The following is a 19,879-nucleotide window of genomic DNA, read 5'->3' as shown; positions in this document are numbered from 1 at the left end:
TGTTATCTTGATTATTAGCTAACCTGATAAACTGTTATCTTGTTTATTAGCTAACCTGATAAACTGTTATCTTGTTTATTAGCTAACCTGATAAACTGTTATCTTATTTATTAGCTAACCTGATAAACTGTTATCTTATTTATTAGCTAACCTGATAAACTGTTATCTTGTTTATTAGCTAACCTGATAAACTGTTATCTTATTTATTAGCTAACCTGATAAACTGTTATCTTGTTTATTAGCTAACCTGATAAACTGTTATCTTGTTTATTAGCTAACCTGATAAACTGTTATCTTGTTTATTAGCTAACCTGATAAACTGTTATCTTGTTTATTAGCTAACCTGATAAACTGTTATCTTGTTTATTAGCTAACCTGATAAACTTTTATCTTGTTTATTAGCTAACCTGATAAACTGTTATCTTGTTTATTAGCTAACCTGATAAACTGTTATCTTGTTTATTAGCTAACCTGATAAACTGTTATCTTGTTTATTAGCTAACCTGATAAACTGTAATCTTATTTATTAGCTAACCTGATAAACTGTAATCTTATTTATTAGCTAACCTGATAAACTGTTATCTTGTTTATTAGCTAACCTGATAAACTGTTATCTTGTTTATTAGCTAACCTGATAAACTGTTATCTTGTTTATTAGCTAACCTGATAAACTGTTATCTTATTTATTAGCTAACCTGATAAACTGTTATCTTATTTATTAGCTAACCTGATAAACTTTTATCTTATTTATTAGCTAACCTGATAAACTGTTATCTTATTTATTAGCTAACCTGATAAACTGTTATCTTATTTATTAGCTAACCTGATAAACTGTTATCTTATTTATTAGCTAACCTGATAAACTGTTATCTTGTTTATTAGCTAACCTGATAAACTGTTATCTTATTTATTAGCTAACCTGATAAACTGTTATCTTGTTTATTAGCTAACCTGATAAACTGTTATCTTGTTTATTAGCTAACCTGATAAACTGTTATCTTGTTTATTAGCTAACCTGATAAACTGTTATCTTGTTTATTAGCTAACCTGATAAACTGTTATCTTGTTTATTAGCTAACCTGATAAACTTTTATCTTGTTTATTAGCTAACCTGATAAACTGTTATCTTGTTTATTAGCTAACCTGATAAACTGTTATCTTGTTTATTAGCTAACCTGATAAACTGTTATCTTGTTTATTAGCTAACCTGATAAACTGTAATCTTATTTATTAGCTAACCTGATAAACTGTAATCTTATTTATTAGCTAACCTGATAAACTGTTATCTTGTTTATTAGCTAACCTGATAAACTGTTATCTTGTTTATTAGCTAACCTGATAAACTGTTATCTTGTTTATTAGCTAACCTGATAAACTGTTATCTTGTTTATTAGCTAACCTGATAAACTGTTATCTTATTTATTAGCTAACCTGATAAACTTTTATCTTATTTATTAGCTAACCTGATAAACTGTTATCTTATTTATTAGCTAACCTGATAAACTGTTATCTTGTTTATTAGCTAACCTGATAAACTGTTATCTTATTTATTAGCTAACCTGATAAACTGTTATCTTGATTATTAGCTAACCTGATAAACTGTTATCTTGTTTATTAGCTAACCTGATAAACTGTTATCTTGTTTATTAGCTAACCTGATAAACTGTTATCTTATTTATTAGCTAACCTGATAAACTGTTATCTTATTTATTAGCTAACCTGATAAACTGTTATCTTGTTTATTAGCTAACCTGATAAACTGTTATCTTATTTATTAGCTAACCTGATAAACTGTTATCTTGTTTATTAGCTAACCTGATAAACTGTTATCTTGTTTATTAGCTAACCTGATAAACTGTTATCTTGTTTATTAGCTAACCTGATAAACTGTTATCTTGTTTATTAGCTAACCTGATAAACTGTTATCTTGTTTATTAGCTAACCTGATAAACTTTTATCTTGTTTATTAGCTAACCTGATAAACTGTTATCTTGTTTATTAGCTAACCTGATAAACTGTTATCTTGTTTATTAGCTAACCTGATAAACTGTTATCTTGTTTATTAGCTAACCTGATAAACTGTAATCTTATTTATTAGCTAACCTGATAAACTGTAATCTTATTTATTAGCTAACCTGATAAACTGTTATCTTGTTTATTAGCTAACCTGATAAACTGTTATCTTGTTTATTAGCTAACCTGATAAACTGTTATCTTGTTTATTAGCTAACCTGATAAACTGTTATCTTGTTTATTAGCTAACCTGATAAACTGTTATCTTATTTATTAGCTAACCTGATAAACTTTTATCTTATTTATTAGCTAACCTGATAAACTGTTATCTTATTTATTAGCTAACCTGATAAACTGTTATCTTGTTTATTAGCTAACCTGATAAACTGTTATCTTGTTTATTAGCTAACCTGATAAACTGTTATCTTGTTTATTAGCTAACCTGATAAACTGTTATCTTGTTTATTAGCTAACCTGATAAATTGTTATCTTGTTTATTAGCTAACCTGATAAACTGTTATCTTGTTTATTAGCTAACCTGATAAACTGTTATCTTGTTTATTAGCTAACCTGATAAACTGTTATCTTATTTATTAGCTAACCTGATAAACTGTTATCTTGGTGGTACCCCAGCAGGACCCTGAGATAATTATTTTCAACTAATAACTGTAACCTTATAAAGTCGTTTAAAAATGTTACTGAGTAAATTAAACGGATTAAACGATTCAAAAATAAAAATACAATGGTAATGTCTGACCCAATATAAAGCGTATTTGCACCCTTATTCAAAAATGAGGTATGCAAGAAAATTAGAATAAAATTAAAAACACCATTTAATTATCAATAATGAAGAGAGATCAAATGCCTTCCAAAATATTTTGATTGAGACTCATGTTTCATATTTTATGTTGAAACTTTGAATAATGAACTTACCAATGCTAGTCACAAATAACAACAGGATCATCATGGTTACTAAAATAGTTACTAAAATGGTTACTAAAATTATAACTAAAATGGTTACTAAAATGGTTACTAAACTATATTTTGTAGATAATCACACTAATGTGCTGTTTACAAACTACAGTAAGCCCTAACGTCAGGAATACAAAATAAAGCCAAAGGGAAATTTCAAGAAAACTTATGCAGCAATGTACACTTGAGGTGTTTGCACGGAATTGGCACAGCTTTACCACGTGACAACATGTGTAAGGTAAGTGAGTGGGGAAGTTTTAATTTTAACTTTTTAATTATCCCGGGAGAGAGTGTTATAGATTGTAACATTTGCTCCGTGATCAAAAGAGGTTGCAGCGTGTGTCAATAACATTTGCTCCGTAATCAAAAGAGGTTGCAGCGTGTGTCAATAACATTTGCTCCGTGATCAAAAGAGGTTGCAGCGTGTGTCAATAACATTTGCTCCGTGATCAAAAGAGGTTGCAGCGTGTGTCAATAACATTTGCTCCGTAATCAAAAGAGGTTGCAGCGTCTGTCAATAAGATTTGCTCCGTAATCAAAAGAGGTTGCAGCGTGTGTCAATAACATTTGCTCCGTGATCAAAAGAGGTTGCAGCGTGTGTCAATAACATTTGCTCCGTGATCAAAAGAGGTTGCAGCGTGTGTCAATAACATTTGCTCCGTGATCAAAAGAGGTTGCAGCGTGTGTCAATAACATTTGTTCCGTGATCAAAAGAGGTTGCAGCGTGTGTCAATAACATTTGCTCCGTGATCAAAAGAGGTTGCAGCGTGTGTCAATAACATTTGCTCCGTGATCAAAAGAGGTTGCAGCGTGTGTCAATAACATTTGTTCCGTGATCAAAAGAGGTTGCAGCGTGTGTCAATAACATTTGCTCCGTGATCAAAAGAGGTTGCAGCGTGTGTCAATAACATTTGCTCCGTGGGGTTGTCGTAAGATAATGGGGAAGATCACAAGTGTTCTAAAAAGGATGAGATATTAATTGATTTGAGAGATCACAGCTGCAACTGCGGCACAATTTGTTAAGGGAACATGCTACCTGACTCACCTGAGGTTACACATTTGAATGTCACATTTGAAAGTATGACATTATGACAATCCAAATAATATTCTAAATTTTTTATTGAGTTTGGCTTCGCGATAACCACTATTTGAGCTTTGTAAAGTCACGATGGTACTAATAGTATCCTATGATAAGCCCCACCCATTTCTTTTATCATAATATAGATTACCAAAATATTAATAGCAATGGTTATGTTGGTGAGTATCCACTCACTGTTTCAAAACAAATTAGTTGTAGACGTTTCGGCAACATGCCTTTGTCATAGACAGGACGTTACAATACCAGCTTACAAAGCTCAATGAGAGGAGCGAGCAATAGACTAGCAAGCTAAGTAAGGTTAAGACTGGATCTGGATCGAGGAAGCTCTACAGGAAGCTCCTTTATACGTGAGAGGAGCGAGAAATAGACTAGCAAGCTAGGTAATCATGTCTCAACTTCATTCACACACTTGAAAACTTAAAAGAAACATATGACGTCATCAAACTACATTTAGACCACAAGTCAGTGTTCAACATATTTATTCTAGATTTGCAGGTAGGAAACTTTAAAATCATTAATTATTAACTATCCTACAATGCTTACAGCACAATACAATGCTGCATGTTTAGTCACCAATCATTATAGCTCAATGAAAAATATCTTTAATTTTATTTACTACTACTATATTACTATATTACTATTTTGCCTTAATTCAACGTTTTATCCGTAATTTATATTTCAATGAATATTTAACAAGTGATTGACTGAATTGATTAGTTCTTAAGTTAAAACTGTGCATGCATGATGCCCCCCGATGTGCCATTCCATTGCTCTTACTATGCAGAATTAGTCACTTCAAATGCCATGATCAACCGGAGGCGTTTAAGGTAAAAAGTTTAACTTCTTTAATCACATGAAAGGTAACCTGTCGTTTCTTGTTGTGATTTTGTTCGAATCTCCAAAATTATTTAATTGGTACGTCTTTTTCACGTAAAAAATTCTGAATGATTCTGAAAATGCGGCTCTAAATGAATTACATTTAATAGAGCGTTTCTTCGTTCTGATTTATGCTTGCTACATCTTAATATTGCTTAGTATTTCTTTTTGTTGCAGTGCAGTTGTGTGTAGCGAACGTATGTACGATGGATCTTACTACAATTAAACGGTAAACACTCTTCACCGCTCAAATTGCAGCCTTCATCTCAAATTTTATTTGGCTTTATTCTTTTACTGTTGTGCTGTTTAACTTCAAGTCAACACTTAAGCCTGTTGGTTTAATCAAGGATTCTGTTTCTTTAGGTTTACGTTTGGATTCTATTGTTGGCTTTTGTTTGCATTTTAACTTTCCTTGACGACAATATACAAAAGTTGTATATAGATCTGGATTGTAACGTGGAGATTAAGAACATATTATTAACATATTATTAGCATATTCACATCACAGTCCACACCAGTACTCAGTATCCGGATCTATTACTCACGAAATACACGACCCCTCAGTGACGAGACACATGCTGATCATCTCCGACAAGCCTATGGGTTTGATATAGAGCAGTTGCAGGAGAAGGTTATAATCTACCCGGTGGGAGTTGAGGATCTTGATTATGAAGGATGGAGTACTTTCCACCATGCAGCAGCTGCTAATGATACTGAGGTTATACTTTTATATTTTAGTTTTCGAATAGGTTTTACATCAATGTATTATGATATTACATTTACACAAGACCAAAATATCGATAATGATTTATGAAGGTTAGGGAAATATCAACACTGTCAGACAGTGAGTGGAGTGAGAAAATGTAAGTAAAATCTATTTCGGCTAAACGAAATCGTGGCGGTTAAACCATAATTTGACATAGTTATCCCTTCTAACCCAACAATATATATCATTAGATATTGGAAGACGTGATAAACCAAGATGGTTTCTGTCATCTTGAGTCCAGAACAGACATATCAGATGGCTGCAACATGACACCTCTACTTTGTGCGGTTAAAGGCAACGCTGTGGAAACCTTTAATATACTCATATCAAATGGTGCTGATATTGCAGCTAAAGATCTGAATGGTCATGGCGTAGTGGAAGTGGCGGTGTCGTTTGCTAGCATCGATGTCTTTGAGCATCTTCTTGTGCATAGGTTTTGTAAAATACTCTTATAGTGGAGTTCAACTTCAAAATACCGTTATTTTTATAAATTTTGTGCTTCACTATTTCTCACTCTGGAGAATGATATTATAACTAAGGTTTAACATATCAACCAGATACGAGCTAAAAGATCTTGATGTATGGCAGGGGCTACTCTCCATGCTCTTCACGAGGGACGGAGAAGAGACAAAAGCAAACACTGACTTCAGACACTCTGCTTTACAGATGACTGAGATCTTAATGAACCGGGAACCGCGTTATGTTGAGAGCTTTATACAAAAGGGAGGGTTGGGCTCCATTAGAGATTTGTCGGCAGCCTGTGCTGATAGAAAGAGAATGAAGTTGGATAAGGAGGCAGTCACTGAATATAGCAAGCTCAAGGTAATTAATCAATAATCAAGTATGTAATTAAGATTTCTCAGATCCGTCACTACAGTAATACGCAAATGTCATTGTCAATCAGGTCTAGCTGGTTGTTTATTTCCCAAATAAATGAAAAATAAAATAAAAAATAATAAATAAATAAGGCCTCTCTCTTTTCTCTAGCTGATAGAACAGGAGGAGCAAGAGGAAAGATTAGACCAGGTGTATTTAAGAACTTTAAAGACATTGGAAGGGATTCTGAAACAAATGACAGTGGAGCAAGGGAAGATTCTGTCTTCTCACTACAAAGAGATTATCATGTCTCTTGTAAGGATCATGAATAAAGGTTTGTACAAATTACCAAATTTGAGTTATTTGTTGAATTCCTGGTAGCACATTTTATAGTCGAATTGTTAGTGGAATTTGTTTGAGTTTTGGACGTAATGGATAGTGTGTCGTCACGTGAGGAAACTCTCATTTTAAATACCATACTATTTCAATCCACCATGTAGGAAGTACAGATGTTGAGTCCCAAGAGGAGTCCCAGTTGGCAGGGCAATGTCTGCAGCTGATAGCTGGAGCAGATGAGTGGGGTGTGGTCTGTCTTGCTAAGAGTTGTACTATTACCCAGATACTGAGGAGTATTCTGTTAGATCCGTACTCTCTCATACAGTTCCAGATCATCAAGACAGCCTATAGGTCAGTCAATGGAACGACCAGCTATTAACCGGCTAATACCCGGCTAATACCCGGCTAATACCCGGCTATTAACCGGCCAATACCCGGCTATTAACCGGCTATTAACCGGCTATTAACCGGCTATTAACCGACTATTAACCGGCTATTCACTGGCTATTAACCGGCTATTAACCGGCTATTAACCGGCTATTAACCGGCTATTAACCGGCTATTAACCGGCTATTAACCGGCTATTAGCCGGCTATTAGCCGGCTGTTACGGTAAACAATAGCGAAACGTCAGTAGCTTAGGGTATTTCTTATAGTGTTACATCATTTAATTTTCTAGAGCAAATTAGGACTCATTTTTAATGTCCCATAAACTTTTTCGATCAAACTTATCAAGGTTTTGTGAAGATTGTCAAACATTTAAATTTTTAGCGAGAATCCGACGACGTTACTGGACAACATATCGTCCTCTGAAATAGAAGTTATGCTAACCATTATGGAAACAGAAAAACGAACAGATATTAAGAAGTTTTTCATTTCTCTTCTGAAAGATTTCTTTAAAAGCGGAAAGTCAAAGCACCACTTGTACGGGGATAGTGGGATTGAAACTTTACTATCAGGTTTTTATATTGATCTATTAGTTGTAGTTCTAGCATGACATTACCAGTTATTATAGTAACATAATGACACGTCGTCGGTTTAACAATTATATTTCAATCCAGGTTTATTTGGAAACACGTTTCTTTTATAGGAACAAACGAGCCAATTGATTATCTCCTACGCGGAACCAATTCTTATTTCTATATTTAACTATTTAACGAATCCGAGCTTGTCGCGGTATTTCACCAAAAAAATGCTCAGACGAGAATTATAAAAGGATACGGCTTAAACTAAATAATCATGAATATATATCTCTGATAAATATTTCTGATTAACCATCTCCGTACTGAAAGTAACACTGTTATACTCCACAAGGACTGGATGGACCAGATACTGAAGCAACAGCTATCAGCCTGGATCTACTGTTACTGATAGCAGGTGACGAGGCAGGAGTACAGGCTATATTCAAGTCAGCCAACAGTTTTACATACTTAGTTAACAGGGTCATCCTGGAAACTGAAGACAGGTTAGTTGGTAGCTGGTAATAACAATAAAATAACAAATAAATAACAATTAAATAACAATTGAATAACAATTAAATAATAAATAACTTACTTGGGGAACTTATAAAGTTTATTGATATCAGAGATTCTGTAATTTAGATCTATATATTAGTCTCTATAATCGGGCAGTATTTGTGACACTTTCGCTGGTATATGATTTAATTTGCTGATTGCTCAAAAATAATATATCATTACCATTTTACTATCCAGAAGGATAGTAGTATTAAACGGTTACGTCTCATTTGTGACTAGAATAAAATGTTTTACAGGTTTGATAAGTGCATAAAGCTTCTGTGGAAGTTGATCCAAAGTTTCAGCAACCTCCAAGATTCAGTGAAAGTCATTGAAAACATCGGTAATATTAATTTAACTAATTAAAATAAATGTTTTTCCATTATATGACTCATTAGTTTTTTATTTTACAAAGCAATAATTCAGCCCCACATATCAAAAATGACGAAAAATTAACAGGAATGACGACAGTAACTTTACAAATTAACAGGAATGACGACAGTTATCAGGATGCTGGATAGTCACGATAGTGAGATCGTGTGTATTGCTTGTGAAGCTGTCAGAATACTGCTCAACTCTGATAAACACGACTACAGGGGTGACTTAGTGAGGAGAGGTGGGTATTCTTTATTTTTTAGATGATGTTTTTAATCATATTTTTAATTTTTTAATCATATAACAGGTAAAGTATGGACAATAAAACCTACATTTTTTTTAGATCTTAACTTTTTAGATGATAAGGTGATGGTATCTCAACTGTAACACTGAGCAGTAAACTGTAAATAAAATACCATAATATTTATTTAGCCAACTAATTAAACAGAAATTTTGAGGAAATATAAACCCCTCCGTAATATGAAGGACTTGTTTTAATTATATGTATATTGTATAATATGAATAAACTCTACTCAGAAGTGCACCTCTAAGTGCACCGTTATCCTCTCAGAAGTGCATCTCTAAGTGCACCGTTATCCTCTCAGAAGTGCACCTCTAAATGCACCTTTATCCTCTCAGAAGTGCACCTCTAAGTGCACCTTTATCCTCTCAGAAGTGCACGTCTAAGTGCACCTTTATCCTCTCAGAAGTGCACGTCTAAGTGCACCTTTATCCTCTCAGAAGTGCACCTCTAAGTGCACCTTTATCCTCTCAGAAGTGCACCTCTAAGTGCACCTTCATCCCCTCAGAAGTGCACCTCTAAGTGCACCTTTATCCTCTCAGAAGTGCACCTCTAAGTGCACCTTCATCCCCTCAGAAGTGCACCTCTAAGTGCACCTTTATCCCCTCAGAAGTGCACCTCTAAGTGCACCTTTATCCCCTCAGAAGTGCACGTTAAGCTGGTGAAGCTGCTGTCAGGGTTCTCTACAGGTCACGTGTTATACTGTGTGATGACGTCACTAGCCTCCCTTGCTATCTCCTGGTCCTCCCTGCACCCCGTACCAGCTGTTCAGGTTTTACTATTTTCTGTACTGTCAACGTAAATTGATATACCTTAATTGAATTTATTTGAACGGACATTAATTGAACAATGGAGGCCCCAGCGTTCATTTTAATGTCTTCTTAAATAAAGTCTACTATTTACTGATTGTTATCATAAATCATTATAGATACTCTCAAAATGCAATTCCCATAAAAAACATGACCTCCAGTACGAACAATCTGCTAATATTAATGCTAACAATAATGCTAACCTCTCTTTACTCCCCGCAGAATTGTGTTCTGCAGCACGACTGCCTGGGTAAGCTAGTCCAGATCGCACACACCAGCAAGCTCAACAGTTCTAACCTGCAGAGCGCTGCATTCCTCCTCATTGCTGCTACTTTACTCGGTCAGTTAGCTTAACTTTAAATATTACTCACATGTTTAATTTAGTGGGGAATGTTTTGTTTTTAAACATAGTACGTTACATAGTAAGTTAAAACGTACTATTTGATTTCTTGATTTGACTTTTTATGAGATTTTCAAACATCCTTTTTAGTGGTCTAAATATATTCTCGACCCACTTACATAACGTGGCTGTTCACATATTTTTAAACAATGTCAAGATAGTAAAATTACGTGAGTGACTAAATTTCGAAACGATGGATTTTACAGTTTTTATTTCAGGGAATCCGATAACAGAAAAACGGTTATCAGAACTAGATATTGACATAGAGGGTGAACTTTTGAAACAGAGTAAACATAACGAACAATCAAGTAAGGACTGTTAATTTCCTACTTATAGTACTCTTCGTGTAAAATTATAAACTAGCCGCTTATTTATTTGTTATTTCGTAAGACTTTGAGTTTCATTTGTTTATCCCTCAATCCTATCTGGGGTCGAGCATGTCTTGCTGTACAATTCAATAAGCGAATCATTTACTTTATCGTTCATCTAATAATCCCTTCTCCGCACTAGTGGTTACCGTAATGGGTGCCACTTGTGTAGGTCTGTAGAAGCATTAGTATCGGGCTTGTCTGCTACAGACTATCCCGAAACTAGAAGCTTGCTTTAATGATAATCCCTTCTCCGCAGTGCAGAACGCAATAAGAGCTATCAGCATGTTCAGATACCACGCCTTACTTATGGACAATGATAAGTACAGGTTCAGATGCCGGTTTGAGAATGACACTACCGTTTCTCTATTCAATGTGAGTGCTCAATACTTGATTAGGAATTAGGAAATGAAGCCACGAAGACATCGTTTTATTTTCAGTAAAGCAGTGTGGTAAATCAAATTTATCGTTCCGCTCGTTTAAATAACGTGCTGGGCATATCGACGAAGAAATGAAGGTTCTTTACCGATAGTTGAAATTCGACATCTAACGTCATCTAGCGCTAGATTGCGCTAGATTGCGCTAGATGACGCTAGATTGCGCTAGATGACGCTAGATGACGCTAGATGACGTTATATGACGCTATCTAGAGCTATTTGCATAGAATTTCTGGCCTTTTTGTGGGCGACATCTAGATGATGACATTGGAATGGTGCCATGCAATTGGCGGCATTGTGCTATAACGGGTGATGACTAAAAAATGGGACTTTTTTCAAGGGTCTTTTTAGTGTCGATAAAACTATTTTTGGTTCAAACCAATGAAACAGCGTTGTAAAACGGGCAATTTTAAACGAGTATGGTCAATGACAAGCGCCCATGAGCCCATTTTGATTGGTTCAGGAGGGCTTCTTTCATCAAGCTCAAAAATCCGTCTGTACAGTTGGGCCTAAAATCGTGTTGGCGCAGTCTCTTCTTTTGTGCCCTAAGGCCCATGTATGCTTGTAAGCCATATTCCGGGCATGTACATGTGTTGCCAGGACTCTAAAGAAGTCCTCTATGGGTTGAGATTGTCAAAATTTACTTTGGTCGATAACTTTTGGGACGAAATTGGCCCTTATGGCAAATAAAGATGTGGTTTTCCCAGAAAAATACGATCTAGCCCCATCCTAACGAACCACCTTCCACCCTTAGGGATATTTTCTTGTAGGAACAACACCTGGCAAGGCTTCAAGCACTTTGATTTTTACGTGGTACCGTTATAGACCATGCTAAAGCCGATAGTGGACCTAGCCTCGATCTTTCACACGGTAAAATTTTACCCCTCAGGTGGTTTTGAGCTCAAATATCTTCTTACTGGTTTTAGCTACGCTGATGGGTGTTGAACCCTCGTCTTAAGCATAACATTCGGCATACTCTCTGCTAAATATTTTTTGGTATGGAAGCTTTAACTACCTGTGAGGCGACTTCTGTGAACAGAGCTTTACTGTAAAGTTTTTATAGGACCCCTCCCCTAGTTCGAGACCATTATCGGGGACAAAGATCAACCAATTTTATCAAATGGGGGTGGAAACTGTTCGAGTATCGTTCAGAGTAACTGGTGGTTGTGGTAAAATATCAAAATTTTGTTCAGGTGGAATCTGAGGGCTAAAAAACATGTAGTCCCATTTTTTATTCATCACCCGTTATAGTGCTATCTAGTGCTATCTAGTGCTATTTATTGCTATTTAGTGCTATCTAGCGCTATCTAGCGCTATCTATCGCTATCTAGCGTCATCTAGCGTCATCTGACGCTAAATGACGCTAGATGTCGAATTTCAACTATCGGTAAAGATACTGCGTATCCTCAATTATTATCGGAATTTTAAAATTCATTCGTTGTCTTAATGCGGGAAACATTGATTCTTGTATCTCCAGATAATCCTGGGAAATTTATCCAGCAAAGACAAAACATCAAAGATAATGGAAATGTTAGAACACCCCGACATAGAAGCCTATATTTCCATGTAAGTACAGATCTTTACGATCGCAGAATATTCCTCCGAAAAACTAACAAACTTATAGGTTGAACCTATATTTTATTTATAATTGGGCTGGTTGTGATTCTAATTACTTTTGATCACCAGAAACATTTTTATTTTATTTAGTACAGTTTCATGTAGATGTTTCTACGTGAAGTTATTGTGATCAGATAACAGGATTAAGCACTGATTTTAGCTGGAAGATAAATGACTCCATCTGATCACATCCTGTTTCAGAGCTACACTGAGCAAGCTGAAATCGTGTGCTGATGACGTAGTGAAACACGGAATTGACTTTTTAACAAAAGCTCTATACGAAGGGAGTCTTAGAGTTCAGGAGTCAGCTGCCACTGCTATCGCATCTTTATCTTATACCAAGGTATGCACACATTATGTGTCACCAATGATATATATATATATCCACCAGCGGGCTATATTTGCGCCAGCAGGACCGTGCAGCCCGCTAGTTAGAAGACATGATATATCCCGGCCCGCTCTCACAGCCCGCTGATATAGCGGGAGCCCGCTATACCATCGGGCGATATAACATCAACACTGTTGACTGTAATCAGCTGTATTTCTTGTAGTCGGATATGAACCAGAGCAACTGGTTAATGCATCCAGCTCAAACATAACATCATATTTTATGAAAGCTAAATAGGATGAATACCTCTACAGAAGATCATCAATAACCTATTCCAACAGTCAGGAGTAAGCCAGCTACTGGTTGAGACCCACACTAATAACCTATTCCAACAGTCAGGAGTAAGCCAGCTACTGGTTGAGACTCATACTAATAACCTATTCCAACAGTCAGGAGTAAGCCAGCTACTGGTTGAGACACACACTAATAACCTATTCCAACAGTCAGGAGTAAGCCAGCTACTGGTTGAGACCCACACTAATAACCTATTCCAACAGTCAGGAGTAAGCCAGCTACTGGTTGAGACCCACACTATAATAACCTATCCCAACAGTCAGGAGTAAGCCAGCTACTGGTTGAGACCCATACTAATAACCTATTCCAACAGTCAGGAGTAAGCCAGCTACTGGTTGAGACCCACACTAATAACCTATTCCAACAGTCAGGAGTAAGCCAGCTACTGGTTGAGACCCACACTAATAACCTATTCCAACAGTCAGGAGTAAGCCAGCTACTGGTTGAGACCCACACTAATAACCTATTCCAACAGTCAGGAGTAAGCCAGCTACTGATTGAGACCCATACTAATAACCTATCCCAACAGTCAGGAGTAAGCCAGCTACTGGTTGAGACCCACACTAATAACCTATTCCAACAGTCAGGAGTAAGCCAGCTACTGGTTGAGACCCACACTAATAACCTATTCCAACAGTCAGGAGTAAGCCAGCTACTGGTTGAGACCCACACTAATAACCTATTCCAACAGTCAGGAGTAAGCCAGCTACTGGTTGAGACCCACACTAATAACCTATTCCAACAGTCAGGAGTAAGCCAGCTACTGGTTGAGACCCACACTAATAACCTATTCCAACAGTCAGGAGTAAGCCAGCTACTGGTTGAGACCCACACTAATAACCTATTCCAACAGTCAGGAGTAAGCCAGCTACTGGTTGAGACCCACACTAATAACCTATTCCAACAGTCAGGAGTAAGCCAGCTACTGGTTGAGACCCACACTAATAACCTATTCCAACAGTCAGGAGTAAGCCAGCTACTGGTTGAGACCCACACTAATAACCTATTCCAACAGTCAGGAGTAAGCCAGCTACTGGTTGAGACCCACACTAATAACCTATTCCAACAGTCAGGAGTAAGCCAGCTACTGGTTGAGACCCACACTAATAACCTATTCCAACAGTCAGGAGTAAGCCAGCTACTGGTTGAGACCCACACTAATAACCTATTCCAACAGTCAGGAGTAAGCCAGCTACTGGTTGAGACCCACACTAATAACCTATTCCAACAGTCAGGAGTAAGCCAGCTACTGGTTGAGACCCACACTAATAACCTATTCCAACAGTCAGGAGTAAGCCAGCTACTGGTTGAGACCCACACTAATAACCTATTCCAACAGTCAGGAGTAAGCCAGCTACTGGTTGAGACCCACACTAATAACCTATTCCAACAGTCAGGAGTAAGCCAGCTACTGGTTGAGACCCACACTAATAACCTATTCCAACAGTCAGGAGTAAGCCAGCTACTGGTTGAGACCCACACTAATAACCTATTCCAACAGTCAGGAGTAAGCCAGCTACTGGTTGAGACCCACACTAATAACCTATTCCAACAGTCAGGAGTAAGCCAGCTACTGGTTGAGACCCACACTAATAACCTATTCCAACAGTCAGGAGTAAGCCAGCTACTGGTTGAGACCCACACTAATAACCTATTCCAACAGTCAGGAGTAAGCCAGCTACTGGTTGAGACCCACACTAATAACCTATTCCAACAGTCAGGAGTAAGCCAGCTACTGGTTGAGACCCACACTAATAACCTATTCCAACAGTCAGGAGTAAGCCAGCTACTGGTTGAGACCCACACTAATAACCTATTCCAACAGTCAGGAGTAAGCCAGCTACTGGTTGAGACCCACACTAATAACCTATTCCAACAGTCAGGAGTAAGCCAGCTACTGGTTGAGACCCACACTAATAACCTATTCCAACAGTCAGGAGTAAGCCAGCTACTGGTTGAGACCCACACTAATAACCTATTCCAACAGTCAGGAGTAAGCCAGCTACTGGTTGAGACCCACACTAATAACCTATTCCAACAGTCAGGAGTAAGCCAGCTACTGGTTGAGACCCACACTAATAACCTATTCCAACAGTCAGGAGTAAGCCAGCTACTGGTTGAGACCCACACTAATAACCTATTCCCAACAGTCAGGAGTAAGCCAGCTACTGGTTGAGACCCACACTAATAACCTATCCAACAGTCAGGAGTAAGCCAGCTACTGGTTGAGACCCACACTAATAACCTATTCCAACAGTCAGGAGTAAGCCAGCTACTGGTTGAGACCCACACTAATAACCTATCCAACAGTCAGGAGTAAGCCAGCTACTGGTTGAGACCCACACTAATAACCTATTCCAACAGTCAGGAGTAAGCCAGCTACTGGTTGAGACCCACACTAATAACCTATTCCAACAGTCAGGAGTAAGCCAGCTACTGGTTGAGACCCACACTAATAACCTATTCCAACAGTCAGGAGTAAGCCAGCTACTGGTTGAGACCCACACTAATAACCTATCCAACAGTCAGGAGTAAGCCAGCTACTGGTTGAGACCCACACTAATAACCTATTCCAACAGTCAGGAGTAAGCCAGCTACTGGTTGAGACCCACACTAATAACCTATTCCAACAGTCAGGAGTAAGCCAGCTACTGGTTGAGACCCACACTAATAACCTATTCCAACAGTCAGGAGTAAGCCAACTACTGGTTGAGATCCACACTATAATAACCTATCCAACAGTCAGGAGTAAGCCAGCTACTGGTTGAGACCCACACTATAATAACCTATCCCAACAGTCAGGAGTAAGCCAGCTACTGATTGAGACCCACACTAATAACCTATTCCAACAGTCAGGAGTAAGCCAGCTACTGGTTGAGACCCACACTAATAACCTATTCCAACAGTCAGGAGTAAGCCAGCTACTGGTTGAGACCCACACTAATACCTATTCCAACAGTCAGGAGTAAGCCAGCTACTGTTGAGACCCACACTATATAACCTATCCCAACAGTCAGGAGTAAGCCAGCTACTGGTTGAGACCACACTAATAACCTATTCCAACAGTCAGGAGTAAGCCAGCTACTGATTGAGACCCACACTAATAACCTATTCCAACAGTCAGGAGTAAGCCAGCTACTGGTTGAGACCCATACCTAATAACCTATTCCAACAGTCAGGAGTAAGCCAGCTACTGATTGAGACCCATACTAATAACCTATCCAACAGTCAGGAGTAAGCCAGCTACTGGTTGAGACCCACACTAATAACCTATTCCAACAGTCAGGAGTAAGCCAGCTACTGGTTGAGACCCACACTAATAACCTATCGCAACAGTCAGGAGTAAGCCAGCTACTGGTTGAGACCCACACTAATAACCTATTCCAACAGTCAGGAGTAAGCCAACTACTGGTTGAGATCCACACTATAATAACCTATTCCAACAGTCAGGAGTAAGCCAACTACTGGTTGAGACCCACACTATAATAACCTATCCCAACAGTCAGGAGTAAGCCAGCTACTGGTTGAGACCCACACTAATAACCTATTCCAACAGTCAGGAGTAAGCCAGCTACTGGTTGAGACCCACACTAATAACCTATTCCAACAGTCAGGAGTAAGCCAGCTACTGGTTGAGACCCACACTAATAACCTATTCCAACAGTCAGGAGTAAGCCAGCTACTGGTTGAGACCCACACTAATAACCTATTCCAACAGTCAGGAGTAAGCCAGCTACTGGTTGAGACCCACACTAATAACCTATTCCAACAGTCAGGAGTAAGCCAGCTACTGGTTGAGACCCACACTAATAACCTATTCCAACAGTCAGGAGTAAGCCAGCTACTGGTTGAGACCCACATTAATCACCTATTCCAACAGTCAGGAGTAAGCCAGCTACTGGTTGAGACCCATACTAATAACCTATCCCAACAGTCAGGAGTAAGCCAGCTACTGGTTGAGACCCACACTAATAACCTATTCCAACAGTCAGGAGTAAGCCAGCTACTGGTTGAGACCCACACTAATAACCTATTCCAACAGTCAGGAGTAAGTCAGCTACTGGTTGAGACCCACACTAATAACCTATTCCAACAGTCAGGAGTAAGCCAGCTACTGTTGAGACCCACACTAATAACCTATCCCAACAGTCAGGAGTAAGCCAGCTACTGGTTGAGACCCACACTAATAACCTATTCCAACAGTCAGGAGTAAGCCAGCTACTGGTTGAGACCCACACTAATAACCTATCGCAACAGTCAGGAGTAAGCCAGCTACTGGTTGAGACCCACACTAATAACCTATTCCAACAGTCAGGAGTAAGCCAGCTACTGTTGAGACCCACATTAATCACCTATTCCAACAGTCAGGAGTAAGCCAGCTACTGGTTGAGACCCACACTAATAACCTATTCCAACAGTCAGGAGTAAGCCAACTACTGGTGAGATCCACACTATAATAACCTATCCCAACAGTCAGGAGTAAGCCAGCTACTGGTTGAGACCCACACTAATAACCTATTCCAACAGTCAGGAGTAAGCCAGCTACTGCTTGAGACCCATACTAATAACCTATCCCAACAGTCAGGAGTAAGCCAGCTACTGGTTGAGACCCACACTAATAACCTATCCCAACAGTCAGGAGTAAGCCAGCTACTGGTTGAGACCCACACTAATAACCTATCCAACAGTCAGAGTAAGCCAGCTACTGCTTGAGACCCACACTAATAACCTATCCCAACAGTCAGGAGTAAGCCAGCTACTGGTTGAGACCCACACTAATAACCTATTCCAACAGTCAGGAGTAAGCCAGCTACTGGTTGAGACCCACACTAATAACCTATCGCAACAGTCAGGAGTAAGCCAGCTACTGGTTGAGACCCACACTAATAACCTATTCCAACAGTCAGGAGTAAGCCAGCTACTGGTTGAGACCCACATTAATCACCTATTCCAACAGTCGGGAGTAAGCCAGCTACTGGTTGAGACCCACACTAATAACCTATTCCAACAGTCAGGAGTAAGCCAACTACTGGTTGAGATCCACACTATAATAACCTATCCCAACAGTCAGAAGTAAGCCAGCTACTGATTGAGACCCACACTATAATAACCTATCCCAACAGTCAGGAGTAAGCCAGCTACTGATTGAGACCCACACTAATAACCTATCCCAACAGTCAGGAGTAAGCCAGCTACTGGTTGAGACCCACACTAATAACCTATTCCAACAGTCAGGAGTAAGCCAGCTACTGATTGAGACCCATACTAATAACCTATTCCAACAGTCAGGAGTATGCCAGCTACTGGTTGAGACCCACACTAATAACCTATTCCAACAGTCAGGAGTAAGCCAACTACTGGTTGAGACCCACACTATAATAACCTATCCCAACAGTCAGGAGTAAGCCAGCTACTGGTTGAGACCACCACTAATAACCTATTCCAACAGTCAGGAGTAAGCCAGCTACTGATTGAGACCCACACTAATAACCTATTCCAACAGTCAGGAGTAAGCCAGCTACTGGTTGAGACCCATACCAATAACCTATTCCAACAGTCAGGAGTAAGCCAGCTACTGATTGAGACCCATACTAATAACCTATCCCAACAGTCAGGAGTAAGCCAGCTACTGGTTGAGACCCACACTAAATAACCTATTCCAACAGTCAGGAGTAAGCCAGCTACTGGTTGAGACCCACACTAATAACCTATCGCAACAGTCAGGAGTAAGCCAGCTACTGGTTGAGACCCACACTAATAACCTATTCCAACAGTCAGGAGTAAGCCAACTACTGGTTGAGATCCACACTATAATAACCTATCCCAACAGTCAGGAGTAAGCCAGCTACTGGTTGAGACCCACACTAATAACCTATTCCAACAGTCAGGAGTAAGCCAGCTACTGCTTGAGACCCACACTAATAACCTATTCCAACAGTCAGGAGTAAGCCAGCTACTGGTTGAAACCCACACTAATAACCTATTCCAACAGTCAGGAGTAAGCCAGCTACTGGTTGAGACCCACACTATAATAACCTATTCCAACAGTCAGGAGTAAGCCAGCTACTGGTTGAGACCCACACTAATAACCTATCGCAACAGTCAGGAGTAAGCCAGCTACTGGTTGAGACCCACACTAATAACCTATCCCAACAGTCAGGAGTAAGCCAGCTACTGGTTGAGACCCACACTAATAACCTATCCCAACAGTCAGGAGTAAGCCAGCTACTGGTTGAGACCCACACTAATACCTATTCCAACAGTCAGGAGTAAGCCAGCTACTGCTTGAGACCCATACTAATAACCTATCCCAACAGTCAGGAGTAAGCCAGCTACTGTTGAGACCCACACTAATAACCTATTCCAACAGTCAGGAGTAAGCCAGCTACTGGTTGAGACCCACACTAATAACCTATCGCAACAGTCAGGAGTAAGCCAGCTACTGGTTGAGACCCACACTAATAACCTATTCCAACAGTCAGGAGTAAGCCAGCTACTG

General features: G+C 38.9%; 1 protein-coding gene across 3 annotated transcripts in view; it reads left to right on the top strand.

Moving 5' to 3' along the window:
- The first annotated feature begins 4,881 nt into the window (after positions 1–4,881).
- LOC134825085 (uncharacterized) overlaps positions 4,882–19,879 on the top strand; it is a 32,572-nt gene continuing 17,574 nt past the window's right edge. Inside the window, exons 1-17 of one of the 3 annotated variants that reach the window (XM_063837214.1) lie at positions 4,882–4,911; positions 5,138–5,189; positions 5,525–5,678; positions 5,918–6,159; positions 6,284–6,548; positions 6,714–6,876; positions 7,043–7,229; positions 7,649–7,836; positions 8,192–8,342; positions 8,649–8,734; positions 8,882–9,007; positions 9,712–9,839; positions 10,099–10,216; positions 10,495–10,584; positions 10,904–11,019; positions 12,559–12,647; positions 12,900–13,041. In XM_063837214.1, the coding sequence (XP_063693284.1) occupies positions 5,167–5,189; positions 5,525–5,678; positions 5,918–6,159; positions 6,284–6,548; positions 6,714–6,876; positions 7,043–7,229; positions 7,649–7,836; positions 8,192–8,342; positions 8,649–8,734; positions 8,882–9,007; positions 9,712–9,839; positions 10,099–10,216; positions 10,495–10,584; positions 10,904–11,019; positions 12,559–12,647; positions 12,900–13,041 (2,268 nt within the window). In that variant the 5' untranslated portion in view covers positions 4,882–4,911; positions 5,138–5,166. Of the gene's footprint in view, positions 4,912–4,977; positions 5,000–5,074; positions 5,190–5,524; positions 5,679–5,917; positions 6,160–6,283; positions 6,549–6,713; positions 6,877–7,042; positions 7,230–7,648; positions 7,837–8,191; positions 8,343–8,648; positions 8,735–8,881; positions 9,008–9,711; positions 9,840–10,098; positions 10,217–10,494; positions 10,585–10,903; positions 11,020–12,558; positions 12,648–12,899; positions 13,042–19,879 lie in introns of those variants that run through there. The other 2 variants (XM_063837215.1, XM_063837213.1) reach the window with 2 other exon arrangements.

Source organism: Bolinopsis microptera, chromosome 13 (genome assembly GCF_026151205.1).
Source record: "Bolinopsis microptera isolate Bmic1 chromosome 13, MBARI_Bmic_1.0, whole genome shotgun sequence".
Lineage (NCBI taxonomy): Eukaryota > Metazoa > Ctenophora > Tentaculata > Lobata > Bolinopsidae > Bolinopsis > Bolinopsis microptera.
Note: the sequence above shows the minus strand (reverse complement) of the source record. Positions and strands in the feature narration are given on the sequence as shown.